This window comes from Cricetulus griseus, chromosome 4 (genome assembly GCF_003668045.3).
Source record: "Cricetulus griseus strain 17A/GY chromosome 4, alternate assembly CriGri-PICRH-1.0, whole genome shotgun sequence".
NCBI classification, from domain to species: domain Eukaryota; kingdom Metazoa; phylum Chordata; class Mammalia; order Rodentia; family Cricetidae; genus Cricetulus; species Cricetulus griseus.
The window spans coordinates 42521125-42544821 of NC_048597.1; the positions used below are offsets into that span (position 1 = coordinate 42521125).

The 23697-nt window shown below is 38.7% G+C and overlaps 1 protein-coding gene across 1 annotated transcript in view; it reads right to left on the bottom strand.

Moving 5' to 3' along the window:
- Morc1 (MORC family CW-type zinc finger 1) overlaps positions 1 to 23697 on the bottom strand; it is a 160114-nt gene that overhangs the window by 57381 nt on the left and 79036 nt on the right. The window contains exons 15-17 of the mRNA XM_027413258.1: positions 7050 to 7178; positions 5046 to 5148; positions 1349 to 1487 (exon numbers count right to left, since the gene is read on the bottom strand). Coding sequence (XP_027269059.1) covers positions 1349 to 1487; positions 5046 to 5148; positions 7050 to 7178 — 371 coding nt within the window. The remainder of the gene's footprint in view (positions 1 to 1348; positions 1488 to 5045; positions 5149 to 7049; positions 7179 to 23697) is intronic.

Sequence of the window (23697 nt, forward strand, 5' to 3'; positions counted from 1 at the left end):
GGTGAATGACCCACACTGCAGATCCCTAACAAAGAGGGAAGGTAAGAAGAGAAAATGTCTACATTTTAAAAAAACCAAAACTGATGGAATGTGGGATTGAATCCTACCCCATCACTGGATTTTCCATTCTAATGAGTCTTTTCGGTTTTTGTTTTCTGGCATCCACAGATGAATCAATAATTCAGAATATTTACTGTTGACCTTCTCAAATGCTACTTGAGCAAACTAGCTATGTAACCTTTAAAATGCTGAATTTGGGCAATGAATCTATAAGCAGAGATGTAACTCTTTGCTAAGAAAATAAGGGTTGGGAGGGATGGCTCAGTAGGCAAAGCACATGCTACATGAGTGTGAAGACCTCTGACACATCTCTAATCCTAATGCTCCTATGTGAGTGAGATGGGGGTGAGAAAGGGAGACTTCCAAAGGTGCTCGGGCAACTAGCCTGGCAAACGCAGCTTTGAATGACAGAGAGACCCTGCCTCAAACAATATAGAAGGTGGAAACTGACACCCAAGCTTATCCTCTGACCTACACACACACACACACACACACACACACACACACACACACACACACACACACGCACGCACGCACGCAAGCAAACAAATCAAAGTGGAAAAATGAAGATAAAGATATACTAGAAAAGTGTTAAAGGGAGAAAAGAAAGGGGGAGAAAGTTAAGAAAGAGTAAGAGGAAGGAAATGATCAAAGTACATCATGTGTATTACAGAAATGTCACGAAAAATCCCCTTACTTTGGACAGTTGATATATGCTAATAAAAATAAAGGTCATAGGATTTTTCTGTATGTCACAATTCTTTCACTGAAATTCTCCTCATTACCTATTCATCCATAGTAGTGTTTATTCTTACCGAGTTCTCCTAACAATCAAAAAATGCCTTTGACATTCTATATTAATAGGCCACGGTTGTTGAAAAACCACGCTTTACCGAAAGAGTAAATGCCCAAATTTAGGAAAGGAGCCTGGTGGCTCAGGGGTGGGGAAGGAGTGTAGCCCAATCTTTGGAGTTGTGCACCTGGCTCCCTGTCTTGAACACCTGACCCTACACAAGCACACAACTGTACAGCAGAAACAAATGCCCTGCTCCCCACGTGCCCTGTGTAGATAGACGGCCTTAGTACATAGTTAGATACTTTGATAGCACTTCCCCTTCTCTCCAGTTACCTTTAAAATAATTCTCAGATGCAAAGTAGCAAAAGAGAAATTAAAAAAAAAAAAAGCTGTGTACACTTTACTTGAGAAAAACCATATTGGTCCATTTGCATGAAAGACAGCAGCTCTCAAGAGCAATTGCTATATTTGGAAGGCTGAGTAAGAGCTCACCTGTGGCTGTGCTTCGGCCAGCCTGTTCTGGTACCTCTGCACTGACTCTTGAAGTTGCTTCTCTTTCTCATCTTTTGATGGTGGTCTTCGGCTCATGGTGCCCAGTGGGATAGAAGGCAGGTGTTCCAGCTGGTTACAGCTTCATAATCAACAAGGAGCAGATGAGTATCAGAGGGAAGTGGGAAGGTATATGCAGACTATAGAGATAATCTACTTCTCTAAAGTGTTGTGTTTTCTCTTATACACGGAAAATTCAAATAGATGGCAGGATGACATGACTTTCTCTTAAATGCCCAGTTGGCATGGGAAAGAGCTACACACAAAGAGTGGAGCCACAAGTGTTTATGCGGCTGCGAGAACACAAATTACTTTACTAATGGTCCACTTAGCCTACATTATTATAAATTAAGTCTTTAAAAAAATTTTATCATCTCAATTCTGACAAACATTTCCTCACCCCGGCCCCCAGATTTAGTTTAGAAATCTATGCATCACTCCGAAATCTAACAAGCATTTCTGTCTCTGAGACACAAGGATCTTGTTTGAAATACCTGAGAGAACAATGACCACCAAGTCATGCAGGATGCCGGGACAGCTTTGGGGTTATAGAGGCTAGTACATAGGTCACTAGATAGCTCTGAGCAACCCTGATTGGCACATCTTTCCCAAGTGAACTGCCGTCCTCAGTGGTCAATCATCCTGGCTCCAAGCCTTGTGTATTTTACAACCATGAGTAATTCTCATCATGGTCACAAAAAATAACTAACCCTTTATTTTGGAAAGCTTGAGGCCATTTTGCTTTAATTTTTAAAAATGCTATGGCTATGTTCTAGAGAACTGAATCTATCATTCTTTAAAGTGAAATAGTTTGTTTAGTTTGCCTTGTTATCAAGACTTGATGCAGAAAAGGAACTGAACTCTCTCTGAGTACAGTTCTGATTTGGGGCATGGCTGGAGTATGCATTAGTAGTATGAAATACAGATGTCAATTATTTGGCTCTCTTCTAGGTTAAGAAATTTTCTGTTATTGATAGAAGTAGGGGAGAGCTGCATCCCATCACTAAAAGAGGAAAGGGAGGAGACAGGCAATGGGGGGCCTCCTGACACTGCAAACAGGGAAGAAAATATAAAACAGATGGAAACCACCAGCTCTGGTTTTCCAGGCTGTAAGCATGTATTTTTCTTGCCCCCTACCAACAGAGACAGTGAAGAACTACCATCAAATTCAAGCACTGCTGTGAAAAAAAAAAAACACTTAATTCTACCTTCATGTGGTATTTGCTATTGCTATTTTCAAAGAAAGGTGCTGCATAAACAAATCCCAAGGATGACTCCTGTATACATAGCTACTGACAACATGAATCTGAAGATGTCTGTGTACAGTACTAACACAGTGTTCTGTTGCATTGAGGAAAGAACCTTATGGCCATGTTAAGTTTTTATTCAGAACAAAGAAACCTAAGTATTTTGTTAAGATGAAGTACATTCAACTGTCTCCTTCAAAGTTTTTTTGTTTGGTTGGTTTTGGTTTTTCGAGACAGGGTTTCTCTGTGTAGCTTTGGTGCCTATCCTGGCACTTACTCTGGAGACCAGGCTGGCCTCAAACTCACAGAGATCCACTTGCCTCTGCCTCTGTCTCCCTAGTGCTGGGATTAAAGGCGTGAGCCACCAACGCCCGGCCAAAGATTTTTTTGATCATAAATTTTAATATGCAATATAACCTCTGCGTATTTTGCATCCTTCCCAAAATTCAGGGGTTTCTGGTTCAGCCAAATAACAGACATCACTTTTACCCTACTGGTGTTGGTTGTTTCCTGCATTCAATACAGATGAATGCATATCATGAATATCATGGGAGTGCGCTACTAGCTATTTCTCAGGTATTGTGACAAAAATGTAGTTTCCCTCTGTGCTCAAACTAGAAAACAAACAAGACGTCAGCAGCCTCAACAAGACTGGCTCCATTTTACCTTGTCCGGGCTGCTGGTCTTGCATATCACCATGTGTAAGATGGCTTTAATTACTAAATGCATGTAGGTGGACTGGGTTCCCTAGGATGTATAAGACGCTTTGTGTCTGACTCTTGGCTTCAGGCTCAGCTTGAAGTGGGAATCCCCAGCATGTCACTGAAGCCTTATGAGTATCAGGGCTTTCTCCTCTTACAAATGGGACAAGTTCCCAGGGCTTTTGTAAAGATAAAGTGGCATAATATGCAAATATTATAGAAGAGAAAGCCATGGCGTTTCTGTCTCAAGTTCTATTTACACAGACCACTGTTCATTCAAATGCCACCCAATGACATTGACTTTGGGGGCAGCTAGGAAGCAGCTTTGGACTTCCAACTGTATTCTCTGTAAGGATAGACAATACCATGTCTCATCTCATGACTCTGCTCATGTACTCACAGAACACGTCGTAACATACAACCACATCATTTGTTTATATGAATTTATTTTACATGTTTCTCTCTAAACTTAACAGTGCATATATACTGGGGAATATTTCAAGCCCCATCCCTCTGGAAGGCAGGTTCAGACTAGAATACTGAGACTCCAGCTCAGATCCCCCGGCTCCACCCATAGTCATCAGTCTACACCACTGACCTTGACTTCCCCGAGCAGGAAGTGTCGGCTCTCTGTTAGATACTTTTACATCTTGCTAAGCCTCCTGCTGCTGTTTTATTCATATTTTATTATAATCTTTTCGATGGAAATGAAATACATATGGTCAATAGTGTGTTTAAAGGTTCAGAGGCTTCAGGAAACTATACATAGAAGCACTTTCTGGAGTTTGGATTTCAAGGTCCATCAGTTTTCTGTCAACACAACTAAATTTGTTTTACCTCCCCTTGCAAGTGCTATTATTTGGATGTATAAAAGGGACAAAATTAATATAGTCTTGAAGATGATTTCGAAATGCTCTGTGAGGCATCACTAGTTGCTAAGAGAATAGGGCAAGAGCATGACAGTTCAGGGTCACTGAAAAATGCAAAGTAAAGAAAGCTGTGAAGGACAGCTTCCCAAGCCCATGTGCTTTGTTTTCAGAGTTGGATAAAAATGCTTCAACAAGAATTATGACCCACGTGTCATTATTAGCAATAGTGGACTTAGAGGAGACTCTTCAGAAGAGCAATGCAGGGGTGAGGGTGCCTCTGTTAAAAAGGAATACTAACTCTTTTTCCCTAGGGACAGACTATTAGTCTAAAATGGCTTGTAAGAACACTGACAGCCATCAATATTTAATCAGCCCTTTTTCCGGTTTAGTCTGAACTTCTTCCTCCAGCATAGAAAGCAATGAATCAATATATATGACTTAAATAGAAATAAAAACAAAACATGCCTAAGAGTTTAGTGCCCCTGGATGTACCCTCTCAAAAACACTCTGGTAAGATCAACTTGTATGCCTTGTGAGCGGCAATGGGAAGATGGAGCTCAGGAGGCCAAGGCTTCCTGCCAGGGAAGGATGGAACTGCACACCCCCCAGGACCTGTGCTTTGTTACAGCAGGTCTCTTTTTCAATATGCAAAAATACACCAACAAAATAATATTCACAGAGGTAGCAAGGAGCTAAGGAAACGTTTAAAGAAAAACCACTTCTAAGCTAAAATCTCTCTACAACTAACACGTTCAAGGTTTATAAGATACACCTTAGGAATTCTACACTGATAATGAATTTTTCAAAAACTGATCAACACTACCTGTTTCCCAGGTTGTTGGGATTATTAGCACAAATCCACATGTCAGGGAATTCTTCCTGGTAATTAGAAAGGAAAGGCAGGACTCTCCATTTGAGACAAAGATCTGACCACCAAGAGAAAAACAAGAAATATGTGAATACAAAATTTTAAAAAAAAAAATGTCAGTTCAGACATACCTAAAGCAGCAACCCCTTCACCCCACACCCCATGCCTGCTGGCATAGCTTTTCCAGGCTTCCGTGAGCTATGTAAGAAGCTCACCAAGAAATGTACAGTCACCATTGCTCCAGCTCCCTCCAAATTGTATGCTATCTATTCCTTTTGAGCAAAAGAAACTTGCTAGGTCTCATTTTCCCCTTTTCCTAAGAATTCCAATGACCTGACTCTCACTGTTTCCAGCCTATTCCCGTCTGCTCTACTTCCTGAAGATCTGTGAGTCATTCACACACTGCCCTCCTCTGTCCATTACCCCCTCTCACTCTGATTCCATAACCCTCTCTGATTTCTTTGTGTGTCTCGCCTTACAATTCCTACTTGTTTTTAGGCCCAAGGCACACAGCTATCTTCAGGCTAAGCCCAGGTTTAATCCAGAGTTCCCTCTTGACACAGAGGTAAACAATTTGTGCACTCCTGAAGCAGAAGCAGTTTGCAGAGCGGACTAGCACCTGAACCACTTCCTATAGCCTATGGATCTTGGGAGAATGACTTAATTTCTGTTTCAGTAGAAACAGCTGGAAAAAAAATGAGATTTCTACTAGTGTTTATATAAGGAGGAACTGAGGATAAAATGGCTTAGCAGTATTAATGACGATGAAAATCAACACCTCGATACAGTTTCTTGATCACTTAGCAAACTTGACACTTATTAGATCATATGTTCACAACTTTATGACATAACTATAAGCACTAGTCTCATTTTCTGAATAGGCGATTAATTCTCAGAGATAACCAATGACTGTCCTAATCCCAAACAGTCCTTTAGCGCTGGAGACTGCATTTTAAGCACTTGGTAAGCATCAAAGATACACTTATTATTGGCCATTATAACTGTCACCTGGCAGGCTGGCACATACTGCCGTCAATTACCAAAGTCATACTTTCTAAACATGTCATGTATGTTCCTTTTATTAAACCTCACTGCCACACATTAGTTCAGGCATTTACATCTCTCCCCGAGGTCTTCTATTACAAAGGACTCTACCATCACAAGTTTGACCTTCTCTCTAGTCTGGTCCTGCACCAAATCATTCTTCATGTAGCTGCCTTACTTCAAATTACATCTGACTCATCAATTCCCCCTGGGCCACTCCCAGAAGAAAGGCTGGGAGGTAATTTCCTGGCACTTGTCTGTCTTATCTGCTGGACTGTAGGTGACAGAAAGTATATTGTCCTTAATTCCAAGTCCTTCAGACGGTGGACTTGAAAGTGTATCAAGTGCTCTCAGTGAGTCTTTGTTGCTGTTCTTCTACTAAGAATTTTCCAAAACCTCCTACTGTTTATCAAAGTAAAAGCCAGCCCTGGAATTCAAGAGCTCACAAAGGCATTTACCCAAGAAAATACTTCCATCTTTCATCATTTGGTCATCCTTCACTTATTTTGTTATTAAATTACAGAAATCCCCATGAGTCTTAAGACACAGTGTTACATAAAAGTAGAAAAGTGGGTGTTCCTAGTCCTCCATCACAAATATTTTAAATAAGGTGCATATCTGAGGTCAACCATCTTTCCCTGTACCTTGCCTCTACTGAACCCTGTCACAACGACTATCCCATGTCTCTGTCATAAAACCTTGCCTCCATTTTCCCACCCCGCTTTTTCACTGCATGTTCAAAGAACTCTGCATCTAATCCTTCCCTTACCTGACTTGCCCTCTATTGTACTTACTTTAAGCTGTTGCCTAGACAACAACTTCTTTGGAGCAAACACAATGTTTTACTCAGTTTTGTCTTAGACTTGAACATTTAGGAGATTATGAATATCTGGTAGTTTGGCTTCTAGCACTCACCACATTGCAGGATAAATGGGATAGCCAGGGCTTTTCTTCTTTGCCATTGAAGAGACCCTGAAGATCTGTCCAGGTCTTTGCTGTGTTGGTATCTGAATTCATCCCAAAACACTGCTAGATTTCTATTACCTGAAGGCATGGAAACAGACAACATATAATACACAAGAAGTAAGTTAATACACCAAATTTGATTATTAAAAGGAAGTGTAGATTTAAGCATATATACAATATGTTTTCAACTGTGCAGAAGCCTATACATAAATAAGAGACTGATGTGTTGGTTATCTCCAACTCCGCTCTTTATAGGTTAAAGTATGTTTACTGATTTATATGCTCTTGCATTTTCAAATCACATGCAGTAAATAGGCACCATCTTTACAATGAAAATAAGTACAATAGCAGTTATAAAAAAGTTACATTTTTATTGTCCCAATAAAGCACAGTGACATTTAAAGTATTATTCTTAAATATTCCCAGGAAGAGCTGTGCTAATTAAACTGTAAAGGCCACTTTCAAAATTATTGCCAGAAATATTTATCACTCCTATCACACAGCAGTTTTCTTGAACCCTTATATCATCTCTGGTTCTGGTTTCTTCTTGGGCTGTTTTTTACATTTCACCCTGACCCCAAGTTCTACACCTCTCCTTGCTTGTAAATAGTTCTCATTTCTGGAGACCATCAGAGTTTCTTTAAGAAACCGTATTCTTATCCTTTGATCTAGAAATTACACAGCTGTGAAAACAGTACAGCATTATTAGAATAGAAAAAAATTAAATATCATATAAAAGTCTATGAAGAACTGAAAAACTCCATTTTCAAACAGTGGAAGAACCTTAAAAGCACCTTGAAGAAGAGGGAGGAAAAGTGAAATGTACTGTCTTACCAGGCTCTACAAGACACAGATTTTATTTTTAAGAAGATATAAGGCAACACCAGATAATAATGTAAAGTTTTTTAATTTATTAAATATATACACATATAATATCAAGATGGGCATAATTTCCCCAAAATATGGAGAAGAAAATTTTATTTTTTAAAAAAATAAAGATTTATTTATTTGTTTATTTATTTATTGGTTTTCCTAGACAGGGTTTAGAGCCTGTCCTGGAACTCTGCTCTATAGACCAAGGAAGAGACCCTATGTCAACCTCTGGCCTCTGGTTACATGTTCACAAACATGGCACATACCCATTCATACTGCACACATACAGAGAGAGAGAGAGAGAGAAAGAGAGAGAGAGAGAGAGAGAGAGAGAGAGAGAGAGAGAAAATGTGTGTGTGTGTGTTCCAGAAAGATGAGAAATATAAACGAAATTCATATAAATGACTAATTTTCCCCATATTTGGTTAAAGGCATTCATAAAAGTATCATATCCAAGAACCTTAAGAACCTCTCCATAGGACAAACTCAAACATACAGCAACTATAATCAAGCATTTAAAGACAAATATAGGAGTATAATCAACAGCTGAGTGACAAAGGCTGCTGATTATGGTGTGTGTACATGCATGTTTGTGCTTGTGTGTACACACACACGTGTGTGTGTGTGTGTGTGTGTGTGTGTGTGTGTATAGTAGATTTGTTTTCATATAATAGTGTGATCACAGTTTTACCTCCCCTAACTCCTCCCAGATCCTTCCTACCTCCCTCCCCACCTAACTCCAAGTCCTTTCTCTCTTAAAAAAACAACAAACATGCAAACAAAATAAACAAACCAGAATTTTAAAAAAGAAAAAGCACAACACACACACACACAGGGGGGGGGGGAGAATAATATAACTGAACTAAAGCTGTTCTAGATTCAAATTAAAATGTAACTTTAGTTTGTTAACTGTGATGTCCACAAAGAAAACGGCTAACATGCAATGGAAACTAGGAAATGAAGTCAGGAATGATAATGCATGCTTATAATCCCAGGACTCTGAAGGTGGAGGCAGCATTACACATCTGAGGCCAGCCAGGGATGCATAATGAGACCTTGTCTGAAAAAGAATAAACAAGGAAGGAATTTAAATGCTTCGCTACAATAATCAGGAAGGCACCATGGAAGAAAGTAAAACAAGAGAAGAGGAACAAATAAAAAGTTGTAAGGCATCCAGAAGACAGTTAGCACAATGACCCAAGCCCCTGTTTATCAGTAATTACTTCAGTGTAAATACAATGTAGTCTCCATTCAAAAGACACATATTAGAAAGAATTAAAAATATGATTTCCATAAGTGCTGTCTAGATGCAAATTAGGTGCAAATGAGACCATGAATAAAGATATTTCCTTCGATACAGAGGTGGAAACTGGTTACAAATAAAAGTACAAAAAAAAAAAAACAACAACAACAACAACAAAAAAAAAACAGGATGTTTCTTGCAAAAGGCAACCAAAATAGAACAGGCATGGCTCTGCAAACATTAAACAAAACAGATTTAAAAGCCAAACAGGTCACAAAAGACAATGAAGAATCTTATATATTAATGAAAGGTTCAAAAGAGTAAGAAGATCAATTACAAACAGATTTATCTCACAATAAACTGAAGCAAAACCAGAAGCAAACTGGCAAAGTTCTTATGAAAATGGTTTTACAAAAGAGACTAATACTTCACTTTCAACACAATTTTTATGCTATTTATATGATTCAATTTTAGAAAGACATAAGTATATAGGAACTTATTAATTTCATCTAGATTTTCCAATTTGTTGATGTATAGTTGTTCATAATGATCTAATGACATTCTGTGTGTTTTCTAGCACTGGTTGTAGTTCTTCCTTTTCCTGAGGCCTTCTCCCTTTTTTCTTACTCTAACAAAACACTTGCCTGTATAGCATTTATTAAAACCCACTTTTAAAGGGAAAGTAGAAAATGAATAAAAGAAAACAGAAATATACACTACATTAACCAGACCTTAAAATTAAGTTCCGAGAGCTTTAAGAAGATAGTGCAGTAGGCAGCCATGTTGGTGCCACTGTTGTGTGCCAGCGGTAAGAACTGGTTGCCATGATCACTTTGTCAGTGCTAGTGCAACAAATTTATATAGGAATGCTAGACAAGAGAAATCGCAAGGGAGGGACAGCAAACATCCTTGTAGGGAGACACCATAACCACGCCTCCTAAGGGCTGGCTACAGGTGTGCCTGACCACGCCTCTGCCTCTGAAGGCGTGATCAGTGTGAGGTCAGAGCATGGGCTCTTAAGCAGCCTCAAGCATATGGAACACTCTCTTCCCCTTCGGCTGCCCCTTCTCTCTGGCCTCCCTGCCTTGGCGCCCCTGGGCATGCTCTGGCTTGCGTTTGGCTGCTATTTATTTGAATAAATGTATCTTGAATCTACAAGCATTCTCCATCACATCCTCAGTGAAAACATCTCAAGAAGAGACGGCAGTGAGTTTGTCCTCCTGTCCTCATGTGTGAGTTCAGAGCCGAGGTCACACAGTATGGATGGCAGCACCTAGGAGCCTGAAGAAGCCACCAGCCACCTCACTGCAAGAGGGGACTTTGCAGCCTCTAACACTGCTGGAAAACGACTTTCTACTGTCGCCACCTACTGCATGCTTTTATGGCAGCCACAGGCAATGGCTGTGTCATCTCGGTAACTCCAGACATGCAGCTGCCTTTGGTTCCCTCACCTGCAAAGAATTTCAGGCAGCACAGTGTATTCTCTGCTTCCCTTTGCCTCCACAATTGCTTGTCTCACATGTACCACGGGAATACGTTCAATGATATGGCTTAGAGATGGGTGTGAGGCCACACGCCTATTAATTCCAGCACTCCGCCTGCTGATGCAGGAGGATTGCTATTTGTTTAAAGACAGCCTAGACCACATAGTGAATTTGAGGTGATCCTAGATTAAAGTGAGTGAACTTGCCCCAGAATAAATAAATAAACTAGTCCATAAGTAATGTTAAATAAATAAATAGAAATAGAGCAAGGGATAAAGTTCAGTGGAAAAGCACTTACTAGCATGAAAAGGGCCCTAGGTTCAATCCCCAGTACCTGCTGCTGCTTCAACAAATTCCTTTTCTGCAACCTTTTTAATGACTTCATTCAATACCAAGAATAAAAGGAAAACTATCTAGTGAGAACTTTCAGAGTAGCCAAGAGGTAGTGATACATTCCTTTAATCCCAGCCCTTAGGAGGCAGAGGCAGGCAGATCTCTGAGTTCCAGGCTAGCCTGGTCTACAGTGTGAGTTCCAGGACAGCCAGGACTACACAAAGAAACCCTGTCTGGAAAAAAACCAAACCAAACAACAACAAAAGAACTTTCAGGGTTTCTTTTACTTTCTGTCTTTCATTCTAAATTCATCCCATTCTTCTTCCCTGACCTACTACACTTTAGCTATCCTATACACAATGAACTGTTCCAAACCCAGAGGAAAAAAAATGTGTGGCATAGCATTTTCTCTGACCATACTAAAAATGAATTAGGTATCACTTAAAAAAAACAAAACAAATTCCTACTGAGTCAGGCTTGGCGATATGACTGGGGAGAGGATCCCTGAGCCTGGGAGTTTGAAAACAGGAGGTGAAAGAGTAGAATTTTCCATGAATTGGAAGGAGAGTGTGAGGGATGCATGGAGGGTTGGAAGGGATGAAAGACAAAGGATAGTAATATTGTAATTATATCATAATCTCAAAACTAACATTAAAAAAGTGGGGATAGCCGGGTGATGATGGCTCACACCTTTAATCCCAGCACTTGGGAGGCAGAGGCAGGAGGATCTCTGTGAGTTCGAGACCAGCCTGGTCTACAAGAGCTAGTTCCAGGATAGCCTCCAAAGCCACAGAAAAACCCTGTCTCGAACACCCCCCACAAAAAAGTGTGGGTGTGTGATTTCATTTTGAAAAAAAAAGGGGGGTAAATAAAAGTAAAGGAAAAGAAAGAGAAGAATAAAAGAAACAAAAAAGATGGAGAACCCACAAATTTGTGAAAATTAAACAATGTACTACTAAGCACTGTCCTGTTTTGGTTTCTGTTGCTATAATGAAACACTGATTGTGGTGGTTTGAAAGAAAATGGCCCCCAAAGGGAGTGGCACTATTAGGAGGTGTAACCTTGTTGGAGTAGGTGTGGTCTTGTTAGAGAAAGTGTTTCACTGTGGAGGTGGGCTTTGAGATCTCATATATGATCAAGATATTGCCCAGAGTCTATAGACGACTTCTGTTGCCTATGAGATGTAGAATTCTCAGCTACCATGTCTGCCTAGGTGCTGCCATGCTCCCCCCATGATGATAATGGACTAAACCTCTGAAACTGTAAGAGAGCCACCTCAACTCCTTTATAAGAGTTGCCATGGTCATGGAGTCTCTTCACAGCAATAGAAATCTTAACCAAGACACTGACCAAATGCAACTTTAGGAGGGAAGTTTATTTAGCTACCCCTTCTACGCCACAGTTGAACACTGAGGGAAATCAGAGCAGAAACTCAAGCAGGAACCTGGAGGCAGGAACTAAAGCAGAACCACTGAGGAACATTGCTTACTGGCTGACTCCCCATGGCTTGCAAGATTTGCTTTCTTATATAATCCATAACTATCAGGACCCATATATCGAAGTCCATTCCATCTTTCCATGAGTTCAGAGAACTCAAAATCACTCTTACTGTCTTTATGATATTAGCTTAACAGCTACAGGATGCCCTGGCCTCAGTGGTGAATGGCTCCCATCTAAGTGACAACTGACTTGGGCCCAGGCGAGTTTACATTCATCCGGAAGGCTAGGTGATACGTGCAGCTATGAAGGGCCAGATGGCCAAGTAGAACGTGTCTTGAGGATTAAGGGAAGTAATTGCTATTTGCCTTTTTATACATGATAAAAGAAGTCTCCTGCCATTGTCCCCACCTTTGGTTGGTTACTTAAGCTGATGTATGAATAAACAGAGGTGCATTCAGTATGGACTGAAACTGCCCTCCTGACACTATCCTATGTCTCCGTCTTTCCTTTAATGTCTATAGCTAGCCTTTCCCTCGCCCAGACGTCTACCCACACTCAGGAGCAGACACGGGGCTGATTGCCTGGTCCTGAGTACAGCCCACAAACACGAGTGGAGACGCATAACCACCTCTCTTGGGGTAGCACTTCCCACAGTAATCTAGGACCTTCCCCATCAATCATTAATCAAGAAAATGCCCCATAAACTTGCTTATAGGCCAGTATGATGGAGGCAGTTCCTCAAATGGGGCGGAGGGAGTCTCTCTTCCCAGATGACTGTAACTTGTATAAAGTTGACAAAAAAATAACAGAAGAACCCAATGAATCAAAGATGAAATCATGAAAAATTAGAAAATATTTATGAACGAATGAAAACAAAAAATGAAATATGCCAACATTTCTGACAAGATAAAAAGCAAAGTTATGAAAGAAATCATAACTCCAAGTAGTCATGAAAAACAATGATCTCACCAGGTGGTGGTGGCAGCATACACCTGTAATCCCATCACTCTGCAGACAAGAGGCAAGTGGAGCTCTGTGAGTTCAATCCAACTGGTTTACAGAGCAAGTTCCAGGACAGCCAGAGCTACGCAGAGAAATCCTATCTCAGAAAAAAATAAAAATAAATAAAAAACAAACAAATGATGATTTCAAGTAAAAAAAATCAAACTTTGTAATAAAAAACAAACTAGAGAAAAAAAGTCAACTAAACCTAAATCTGACAGAAAGAAGTAAATAAAGGTCAGATAAAAGATGAATGAAAATAAATAATAAGAAAGAACATCAATAAAAGTTTTGTTCTCAAAAAGTTTAAATGACTGACAAATATTTGCTGGATGGACTAAGAAAAAAGAGCAGAGATTCAAGTCATTAAAATACTGAATGACGAAAGGGACATGACTTTCAATTCCATAGGAAAAAAAAAAGGATGCTACTATGAGCAATGACATAGAAGTGAATTGGAAATGTACATGTAATGGCCAAATCCCCCAAAAGGCAAATCCTACCAGGATGAAACCAGGAGGAAACAGAACATCTGAAGAGACTCATGATGAGTAAGGAATTTGAATCTGTAACTGAGAGCAGGTCCTGGAACCTTCTAGGTTTCTTTTTCGGTTGCTGTGATAACATACTCTGACAAAAGCAACTTTAGGGAGAAAGGGTTTGTTTTAGACCATAGTTTAAGGTCCTTCAGGGCAGAGACATGAAGGCAGCAGGGGCTTGAAATAGCTGGTCACATCACATGCACAATGATGATTCTAGAGCAATGAGTGCATGCTTTGATGCAGCATTCTGTTGTTCCCACACACACACACACACACACACCCAAGAGTCTGGTTCCTGTGCCCAGAGACTGGTTCCATGTACACTTAATAGGGGTCTTCCACATCAATTAAAGTAATCAAGATAACACCCCATAGGCATGACCAGAGATGCATCTCCCAGGTGTTTCTAGATTCTCTCAAGTTGAAAATAGACATTAACATTAGATTTATTCAAAGAAAAACTAACATGAAGCCTTCTCAAACTTTTCTTTAAAAACAACAACCACCCTGAAGAGGCACAAACACTCCTTTGTAATTCCCTCTATGAAGGAGACATTTACCTGGATGTCAATTCTGTAACCATGTCCTACAGAAAAAGAAAATTACAAGCCAACATTCTCCTGTCACAGATGCAAAGATTTTTCAATAAAATACCAGCAAACTGAATTGAACAGCATATTAAAAAGAATATATGTCACAATCAAGCAGTATTTATTCCTAATTCATTGTGCAACGTGAATGTACCACAATAAAATAATGAGGGGGAAATGAATTGAACAATAATTTCAAATAATGTTGCAATCTGTGAAAGATCCAGCATCCATTCATGATTTAAAAAAACAAAAACAAAAAAATGCTCAAATAACTAGGTGTGCATTACCTCAATGTAATAGTCACATATGAAAAACCTACCACAAACATCGATAATGTCCAAAAACCTGCAAGTTTTCTTTAGGATTAGGAGCACAGCAAAGGTACTGGCTTTTACATTTCTATTAAATCAAGTTCTAGATATCCTAGATAGAACAATTAGGCAAGAAAAAGAATAAAGGCATTCAAATGGAATGGGCAAAATAAAATGGTCTCTACATCTGGTATAAACTTAGTATCTAGAATACACTATGCATGCTGGAAACCTATTAGAACAAGTAAACAAACTGAACAATATATAATAGAAGAAAAAAGCATTGTCCACAAATTGATTAAAATTTTATAGACAAAGGGGACAATCCAAAAAGAAAGTATTTAATTTATAATAAATAGTATCAAAAAGAGTAAAATATTTAGGAACAGTGAAATATGAAAACCTTTTAAATGAAAGCTACAAAACATTGATAAAGAATTTGAATAAGATACAAATAGAGAGAGATAATATTTACATACTGTGAGATTTAGGGTTGATTCTAATGTTCTCCCAAAGATCTTTATATTATTTAACCCACAGAAATGCCAATGTCTTCTTTTCCTAATCAGTCTAGTCAAATCTATCTAGTCAAAATAATCCAGAAAAAAAGAATAAAATTGGAGAACTCATACTTCCTAACATCAAGCCTTACTAACACAAGTAATTTAAACTCTTAAACAAATGTAGCATGGACATGAGGATAGACATGTAAGACAACAGCTTCCAAACACTCACATACATGGCCAATAATTTCTGATGAAAGTACAAGATCATTCAACAGGGAAAAGACAAAAGTTTTGAATAAATTTTGCTAAGTAAATTGAAGTCTATATGTAACAGAATGACCCTGGGCTCTGAATATCACACAGAAAAATGAACTCAAGATGGGCTTACTGCATGAATGTAAGCTGTAAAATGATGACACTATTTTTTTTTTCGAGACAGTATTTCTCTGTGGCTTTGGAGGCTGTCCTGGAACTAGCTCTTGTAGACCAGGCTGGTCTCGAACTCACAGAGATGAATGACACTATTAAGATGAAACTACACGATAAAACTTCACAACATTGGACTTGGCTACATCTTAGACATAACACAAAGTTATTGACAACAAAATAAAAAACAGACAAAATGAACATTGTGAGAAGTTTCTCAGGAACACTATCAATAAGATAAAAAGGCAGTCAACAGAACACAAGAAGATATTTGTGAACTATATATCTGAAAATGGGCTAACATCCCTATTACATAGAAAGCACAAAGTTCAACAAAAACAAACCCAATTCTAAAAAGACAAAGGAGCAGGGTATGGTGACTCACTTCTGAAATATTGATACCTAAGAGGTTGAAGCTAGAGGGTCACTGTGAGTTTCAAGCCAGCCTGGGCTCCATAGTGTGTTCCAAGCCAATGTAGACTACTTGGTAAGATCCTGTCTCAAATAGTAAATGGGGGAGGTGCACTTAGACATTTCAAAGAAGGCATACAAATGGCCAATAAGCACATTATAGGAGATTTGATATCTTAATCATCATGGGACAAATGACAAAATCATGAGACAGATGCCTAAAACTCTACTTCACCCATGAGAGGAGCAACCAAGCAAAACAAAACAAATCTAAAAACCAGTAAGTGTTAGAGAGAATGTGGAGAAACTGGAACCCCATGCACTGTAGTCAGAATGGAAAATGGTAAATAGCACAAGCCATCATGGAAAAAAATGCACTGTCTTCTTAAAACCCAATAGAGTTATCAAGTGACCCCGAAATCATACTTTTGGACATTAAGGGCAATGTAAGCCAAAACCAACATGCTGAGATATATCTCACATCTGCTAGAATAAATATTACCAAGAAAGTGAATGATAGTCAGAGTATACTTTTAAATTCAGGAGGCAGAGGCAGGTAGATAAGAGTGAGTTGAAAGGCAGACTAGTCTACACAGTAAGTTCTAGGCCAGCCACAGTTAAATAATGAGAATGTCTTTTTTCTTTTTAAGTGAAAGATAACAAATACTTATGAGAAAGTGTAGAAAGAAGGAAACCTTGTACATTGTCGGTAGGAATCCACACTTGTACAGCCAATATATAAGATGAAAGAGGTGGGCCAAAAAATTTAAAAATGTGTGTGTGTGTGTGTGTGTGTGTGTGTGTGTGTGTGTGTGTGTGTGTGTATTAAATTTAATACATTGAGTAGTCATTTCTATTCCCACATTCATTACATCATTATTCCCAAAACAGGTATGACATGGCATCGATCTAAGTGTCCACTGACAAAGGAGTGGTTTAAAATACATAACAAATATACACATTTGGCACTGAAAAGAAAGAAGTAAATCTTGTATTTGCAATAGCATTGATGCACATGGAGGGCATTAAGACAAAAACAGGCACAGAAAGACAGACATCATAAGGTCTCCCATATACAGATCTACAAGAGTTGAGTTCATAGTAACAAAGGGTAGAATAATAGTTGTAAGAGGTTTGGGACTAAATTGGGAAGATGCTGGTCAAAGGACACAAAACATGAGTCATGAGGAATATGTTCAAGAGGTCCACTGCACATTGTGGTGACTATAATTATTAACAAAAGACTTCAAAACTGCTAAGAGAATTTGTACAAATGTCTACAGCAGCACCATTCACAATAGATCAGGTGGAGAAACCCCAGTGTCTACAAAGGAGTAAACAAGATATAAGTATGCAGTCAGTCATAACAAAATAAAGGACATTCTGACACATGCTTCAACATACATGAATCTTGAAGATACAGCTAAGTATAAGAAAGAAATCACAAAGGGCAAACACTGTAGCATTGCCTTCATGTTGGATACTGAGCCAAACTCACAGAAAGAGATTAGTAGATAGATAAGAGGGTGGAAATGAGTTATTGTTTCATGACAAATGGCTTTCGGTTTTAGAATATCAGGAGTGTTTTGGAAGTGACAACAGATGGCAGTGACAGTTACACAGTATTATGCATTTACTGACATTGGCTTGTGCATAACAATGGTAAAGACGGTAAATGTTATATATATTTTATCATAGTAAAGGGGGGGTTATGAAAGAGACTTACAGACACACATGTTGCAGTTGTACTACATCTGTCATCTCCCAAAATGTCACTTTCCCATAACTGCCATTCTCGAGGAAAGCTACGCTTTTTAACTCAGCATGGCTTTAGCATGCAGTTTAGCACCCTGCAGCAATGCTACTGCTGCTGTTCCTGACAAGATACCTTATTAACCTGTTTGAGATAAAAATAAAGGGATAAAATAAAGTCCCTGTCAGAAAACATTAACTAAGACAGTTGACGAGTCACAACTAACTTGAAAGATGGATGTCCATGGCAATCTCCATCATAAACCCTGCACAAGAGTGGGGAAACCAGGAGGCTAAGGGCACAGCACACATGCTCCAGGCTGGGTGATATTCTCCTCCCTGCTCTGTGATCACACCACCCTTCAACATTTAACACCTCACATCTCTTTCACTTTCTGCCTCTGTTCCTTGCTGGATGTTGAAATATTAGAAGATATTGGCTGTGCACAGTATCATGACTGCAGTACCTGAAATACAGAGCTGAATGGTTTCACGTTTTTTTTAAATATCTACCTGATTTATTCAGATTATTGAATATATAATTAGACAACTGAAGTCGACCTTCCCTAAATGCTTCTTAGGGATTGCATCATACTGAATGTGTTTATTACATAAATACAAACTACATAATTACTTCTTAGAAGCTGACATGGGAATTTCAGTAGCTCAGACATGTGAAGACTGGATCAAACAAAAGACACGGGAGCATACAAGGCTGGGGTCAGGCCAGTGAGATGGCTCAGCAGTAAAAGAGCTGGAGTTTGATCCCTGTGACCCACATTGTGGAAGGAGAGAACAGAAGCCAGAAATCTGTCCCTTGCTTTCATCTGTGGCCTGGCCTGGCTTATACAAACACAAGGAAGAGATCAAGGCAAAGAAATCAAGGGGATTTTTGAGGGGTTAAAACCAGTCCCCACTAACTCCTGGTACAGTCTCAACAACTTTCATTACACAAAAACCATTCCAGCTGAACAACTTGCATTTGTGCCCATCAGAATAAATTTGCTATGGACTGGATTTTGGAGATTAGGAAAATGTGCTCGTAAGTAAGAATGCCCGAAAGATAATAGGGATAGGAGACACATCTCAGTGTCTGCTTTCTTTAATGTCTCACACAGTCCTCAGGGATTTATACAGCTAGTCTGATGTTTTTGTCTTTAAAATCCATGTATTCCAAAGTGATGGTGATAACTGATGTTAAAAGGTGCACTCATACTGACATTTCCACACTGCATCTGCAGGTAGCAGGCTCAGAGTTTGCACTTACAGAAATTCTTGTCTAACCTAGTCTGGCAAGAAACAAGATCAGTAACAATGATACTTCAAAGTTTGATGTTGGCCTTCACAGATGGAGTGACATACAATAATGGATGTTCAAATACATGGCTTACTAACTCATATTTATGTTAGTGTATCTTAATGAAAGAGTAAGTTTCCCTTTGCATGTAACTTGGATGCTAAAAGTAAAATTTCATAATGTGAAAAGTAATTCGTTTCTCAAAATACATTTATTTCCAGCCACCAATGAACTATGCCATGCTGGTGAACCACAATCGATTGACTACAAAATTATTATTACTTTAGCACAGCTAAACTAGACTGATATAAAACTTCCACTTATGCTCAGAATCCGATCAAAGAAAAATTGCAGGTCATTTTTACCTCCAGGTCATTTTTACCTCCTACATCACAATCATTAGTGTCTAGTCTATAACTACCAGGCTTTGTTTATTTCAAAATCCAAAGTCAACTGTCCTTTATTTATGTTCTAGAAGTCATCATTTCATTTTAAATTAAAAGTTCATGTCTTACATAAGAAAGTGTTCAACATCCTTAACCATCAGGGAAATGCAAATCAAAACAACTCTGAGATACCATCTTACTCCTGTCAGAATGGCTAAAATCAAAAACACTAATGACAGTTTATGCTGGAGAGAATGTGGAGAAAGAGGAACACTTCTCCACTGCTGGTGGGAGTGCCAACTTGTACAGCCACTTTGGAAATCAGTATGGTGACTCCTCAAGAAAATGGGAATGAGTCTACCACAAGATCCAGCAATTCCACTCTTAGGCATACACCCAAAAGAAGCACATTCATACAACAAAGACATCTCTGTTCAACGATGTTCATAGCAGCACTATTTGTAATAGCCAGAAACTGGAAGCAGCCTAGATGCCCCTCAACTGAAGAATGGATAGAGAAATTGTGGTACATTTACACAGAAAAAAAAATTTCAGCAGAAAAAAAAAAAACAATGGAACCTTGAAATTTGCAGGAAAATGGATAGAACTCCAAGAAACCATCCTGAGCGAGGTAACCCAGTCACAAAAAGACAAACATGGTATGTACTCACTCATACATGGATTTTAGACATAGAATAAGGGATTATCAGCCTACAATCCACACTGCCAGAGAAACTAGTAAACAAGGAGGACCCTAAAAGAGACAAACTTTGTCCCCTAGAGAAGAGGAAAGGGTCACCATCCCCTGAGCAACTTGAGAGCATGGGAAGAGGGGGGAAGGAGCTACGAGAATGAGAAGGAAGAAAAGGAAGAATGCAGAGGTCATGAGGGAGGGAAAGGTTGAGTCAGGTGTAGATTAGAAGAAAGGATATGTGATAGGTAGGGCTTTTAGTTGGGGGGGTGGTAGGGGAGGAAGGGAGGGAGAAGGGAACTGGGATTGTCATGTAATTCAATCTTGTTTGTAATTGAAAAAACATTGTTTTTAATCTAAATAAAAATCTATTTTAAAAAGTTCATGTCCTGCTCCATAAATATTTTAAACTTTTTGTTATTGTTTTGGTTTTGTATTATAAAACTGATTAAAAAATTTTAAGCTAGTCTTAACACACTCACCCCTGTAGTATAAGGAAGTGTGAGAAGGAATCTTTTAATAAATGAGTTTACATATCTTAATCAAGAATAAGTTATATGCATTGTGTTGGAGCCACTTCTATGTCTATGTGTAAAGATTTCTGATATTATTGTTTTTAATGCCAGTGTGTCATAATAATTTAGCCCCTTTGACTCATGTGACAAAATGCATCTTATGAAGAAGTGCTCTTGACTTCGATATTCATACATTGAAACTCATGTCAGAGGTACCCAAAGATAAGTTTTATACAGATAGTTGCCTCATAAGTGCTGGTTTATTACTCGTTAATATTACTGTACTGTGTTCTTAATGAATCATGAACGGCAAAGGTGGGTCACTGTAGAATTATTTTAAGCTATCCTTTGAAAGAAAGAGAAGAAACTGTAAGCTAATCTAGTTGCCAATTTGGAATTCATTATTTAATTTACCTCCTATGCAATGATTAATGCTGTGAAATGTATGGTTAATAAGCTACAGTATGTTCAAACAAGAACGTTCTTCATAAGACTTGAGAGGCAGCCAGTTGCATTCTTTTGGAAATTTACTATATGTTTCGATGTGTTATGTGCCTTGTTGTAAAGTAAAATTTTAAGTCTAGAATTCATTATTTTCCTGTCCTATATTTTTCATTATGATTATCTATTGTGTGTTGCTGTAATCATTTTATTAAATGCTTACATTTTAATAAAAAAAAAACTTCCACTTACTTCTGTGAAGAGTAAAAGGCCAAAAGCTCACAACTAACACTGAGAATTATGACAGAATATATAACTAGGGACTTCCGTTTGAAGACTCAACAAGTCCATTATATTAATAGGATAATCTAGAATTAATGCACACACGGAATTAAAGTCTCACTTTCCGTAACAGAGATCTGTGAGAAAAACTCTGAAAAGTGATAAAATACATATAGAATATATTATCCAGAATGATTCCAAGTGCCATGTTTCCATTATTGCTTTTCAGGAGTCTTTTAAAACCTGCAATAACTATTGAAAATAAATTGTCACAATCCAGTAACTAAAAGACCAGTTCATGCAGTTAGATTTTGTCTACAAAAATAAACCAAGGGAAAGAGACAAGAAAACATAACTGCAATGAATGTGATTGAAACACAGTATGAACATGCATTAAAACTTCTGGATGAAGCCCGTTATTAGATACAGTTATACATGTCGATGAAAACATCAAAAGTAGGGGAAATAAAAACAATAGGAGAAATACAGTGGTTCTCCAAGACATCAGCTTCATAGAAAGCACAGTGGCATCCAGGGCATTAGCTGACCCAAGAGAGAAAAGCATCAGTCGAAACCAGCCTTCCTTTACCCATCCACCCCCTTACCAACAGCTAACATCCACTGCTCTACTGGCTGACCCTATTCCGGTCAACTCTCCTCATCCACCATCTCTATACGAGAGAAAACATGCACTTGTCTACATCTGACTTATTCAACTTAAACTTTCCTTCAATTCTGTCACTTTTCTGAAACCTACAGGATTTCATTCTTCTTCATGGCTGAAAAACACTCAGGCGTGCTTATTTACTGCATTGCACAGGCCACCCATCCACTGAAGAGCACCTCGGGTGCTCATTTTTGCTACAGTGAATAGTGCTATGAACAGCATGGAGGTGTCTCTTTGTATGTTGGTTTTATTTCCTTGGGGTGAACAGCCAGAGCAGGATAGCAGGGTCAAATGCTAGAACTGCTTTTAGTTTCTGAAGGCTCCCACAATGCTCTTCATAACGGCTGAACTAATTTTCCTCACCTTGGCCAATGAGAGTTCCTTTCCTTTCCACATTTTCATTTGCATTTATGACTCTATTGTTTTGGTAATAGTCATTCTAACAGTGTGATGACCTTACTGTAGCACTACCCTCATGGCTAATAGAATTATGTTAAACTTTCTTTTAAAGTATTTGTTGGTCACTTTATTTCTCCTTTTGAGATCTGTCTATTCAATTAAATGGCTCATTTCATTTGGATCTTTTGGCTATTGTTGCTAAATTGAGAGGTTTTTTTTTTTTGTACATTGAACATTAATCCTTTGTTCATGGAGTAGCTTACAAATGTTTTCTTTCATTCTATAGGTGTCCCCACACTTTGTTTCCATAGATGTGCTAGTCGGATATAATTCCAATCATCTAATATTGGTGTACTGTGCTTTGAAGCTGACAGAAAATCACTGTCTATACCAATGCCTTCAGGTTTTCCTCATGTAGTTTCATAGGTTCAGGTCTGGAGATCAGGTCTTTGGTTCATTTTTCGTTGCTCTATATTCAGAATGATAGCTCAAGGTCCCATTGATACCTATGGATATCCAGTTGTTTGAGCCTCAATTTTAATAAAACTTTTGAGTGGATTTACATTTAATTTCTGGAACTGCATATACGTGCTTGAAAATCTGCACCACCTACATAAGCTGTATCTAAGGCCATTTGGAACCTCTCAATGGCTGCTTTCCTTGTGGATCCCTGGGCATCCCGGCCCCAGTTGGCATCTGTACCATTCTGTTTCAGGAAGACAGAAAGGGAAGAACTAGAGGCTTCATCAGGACAAACCTTCAGAAGCATCACTGAGAAAAAGCATGCTTCTCCTCTCCTTAGGAAGAAATTACTTTTATCTTCTTTTTTAGGATGTATTTCTACTTTGTATTGTTGCCACTTTTCTTTGCATACATTTGCTTCCCTGATTGTCTCTAAATTATGAAAATCAAAGCTATATATTCCTAAGTCAGGCACGATGGCACAGACCTATAAATCCCAGTGCTCACACACCCAAAGCAATAATATCCTGACTTCAAGGCC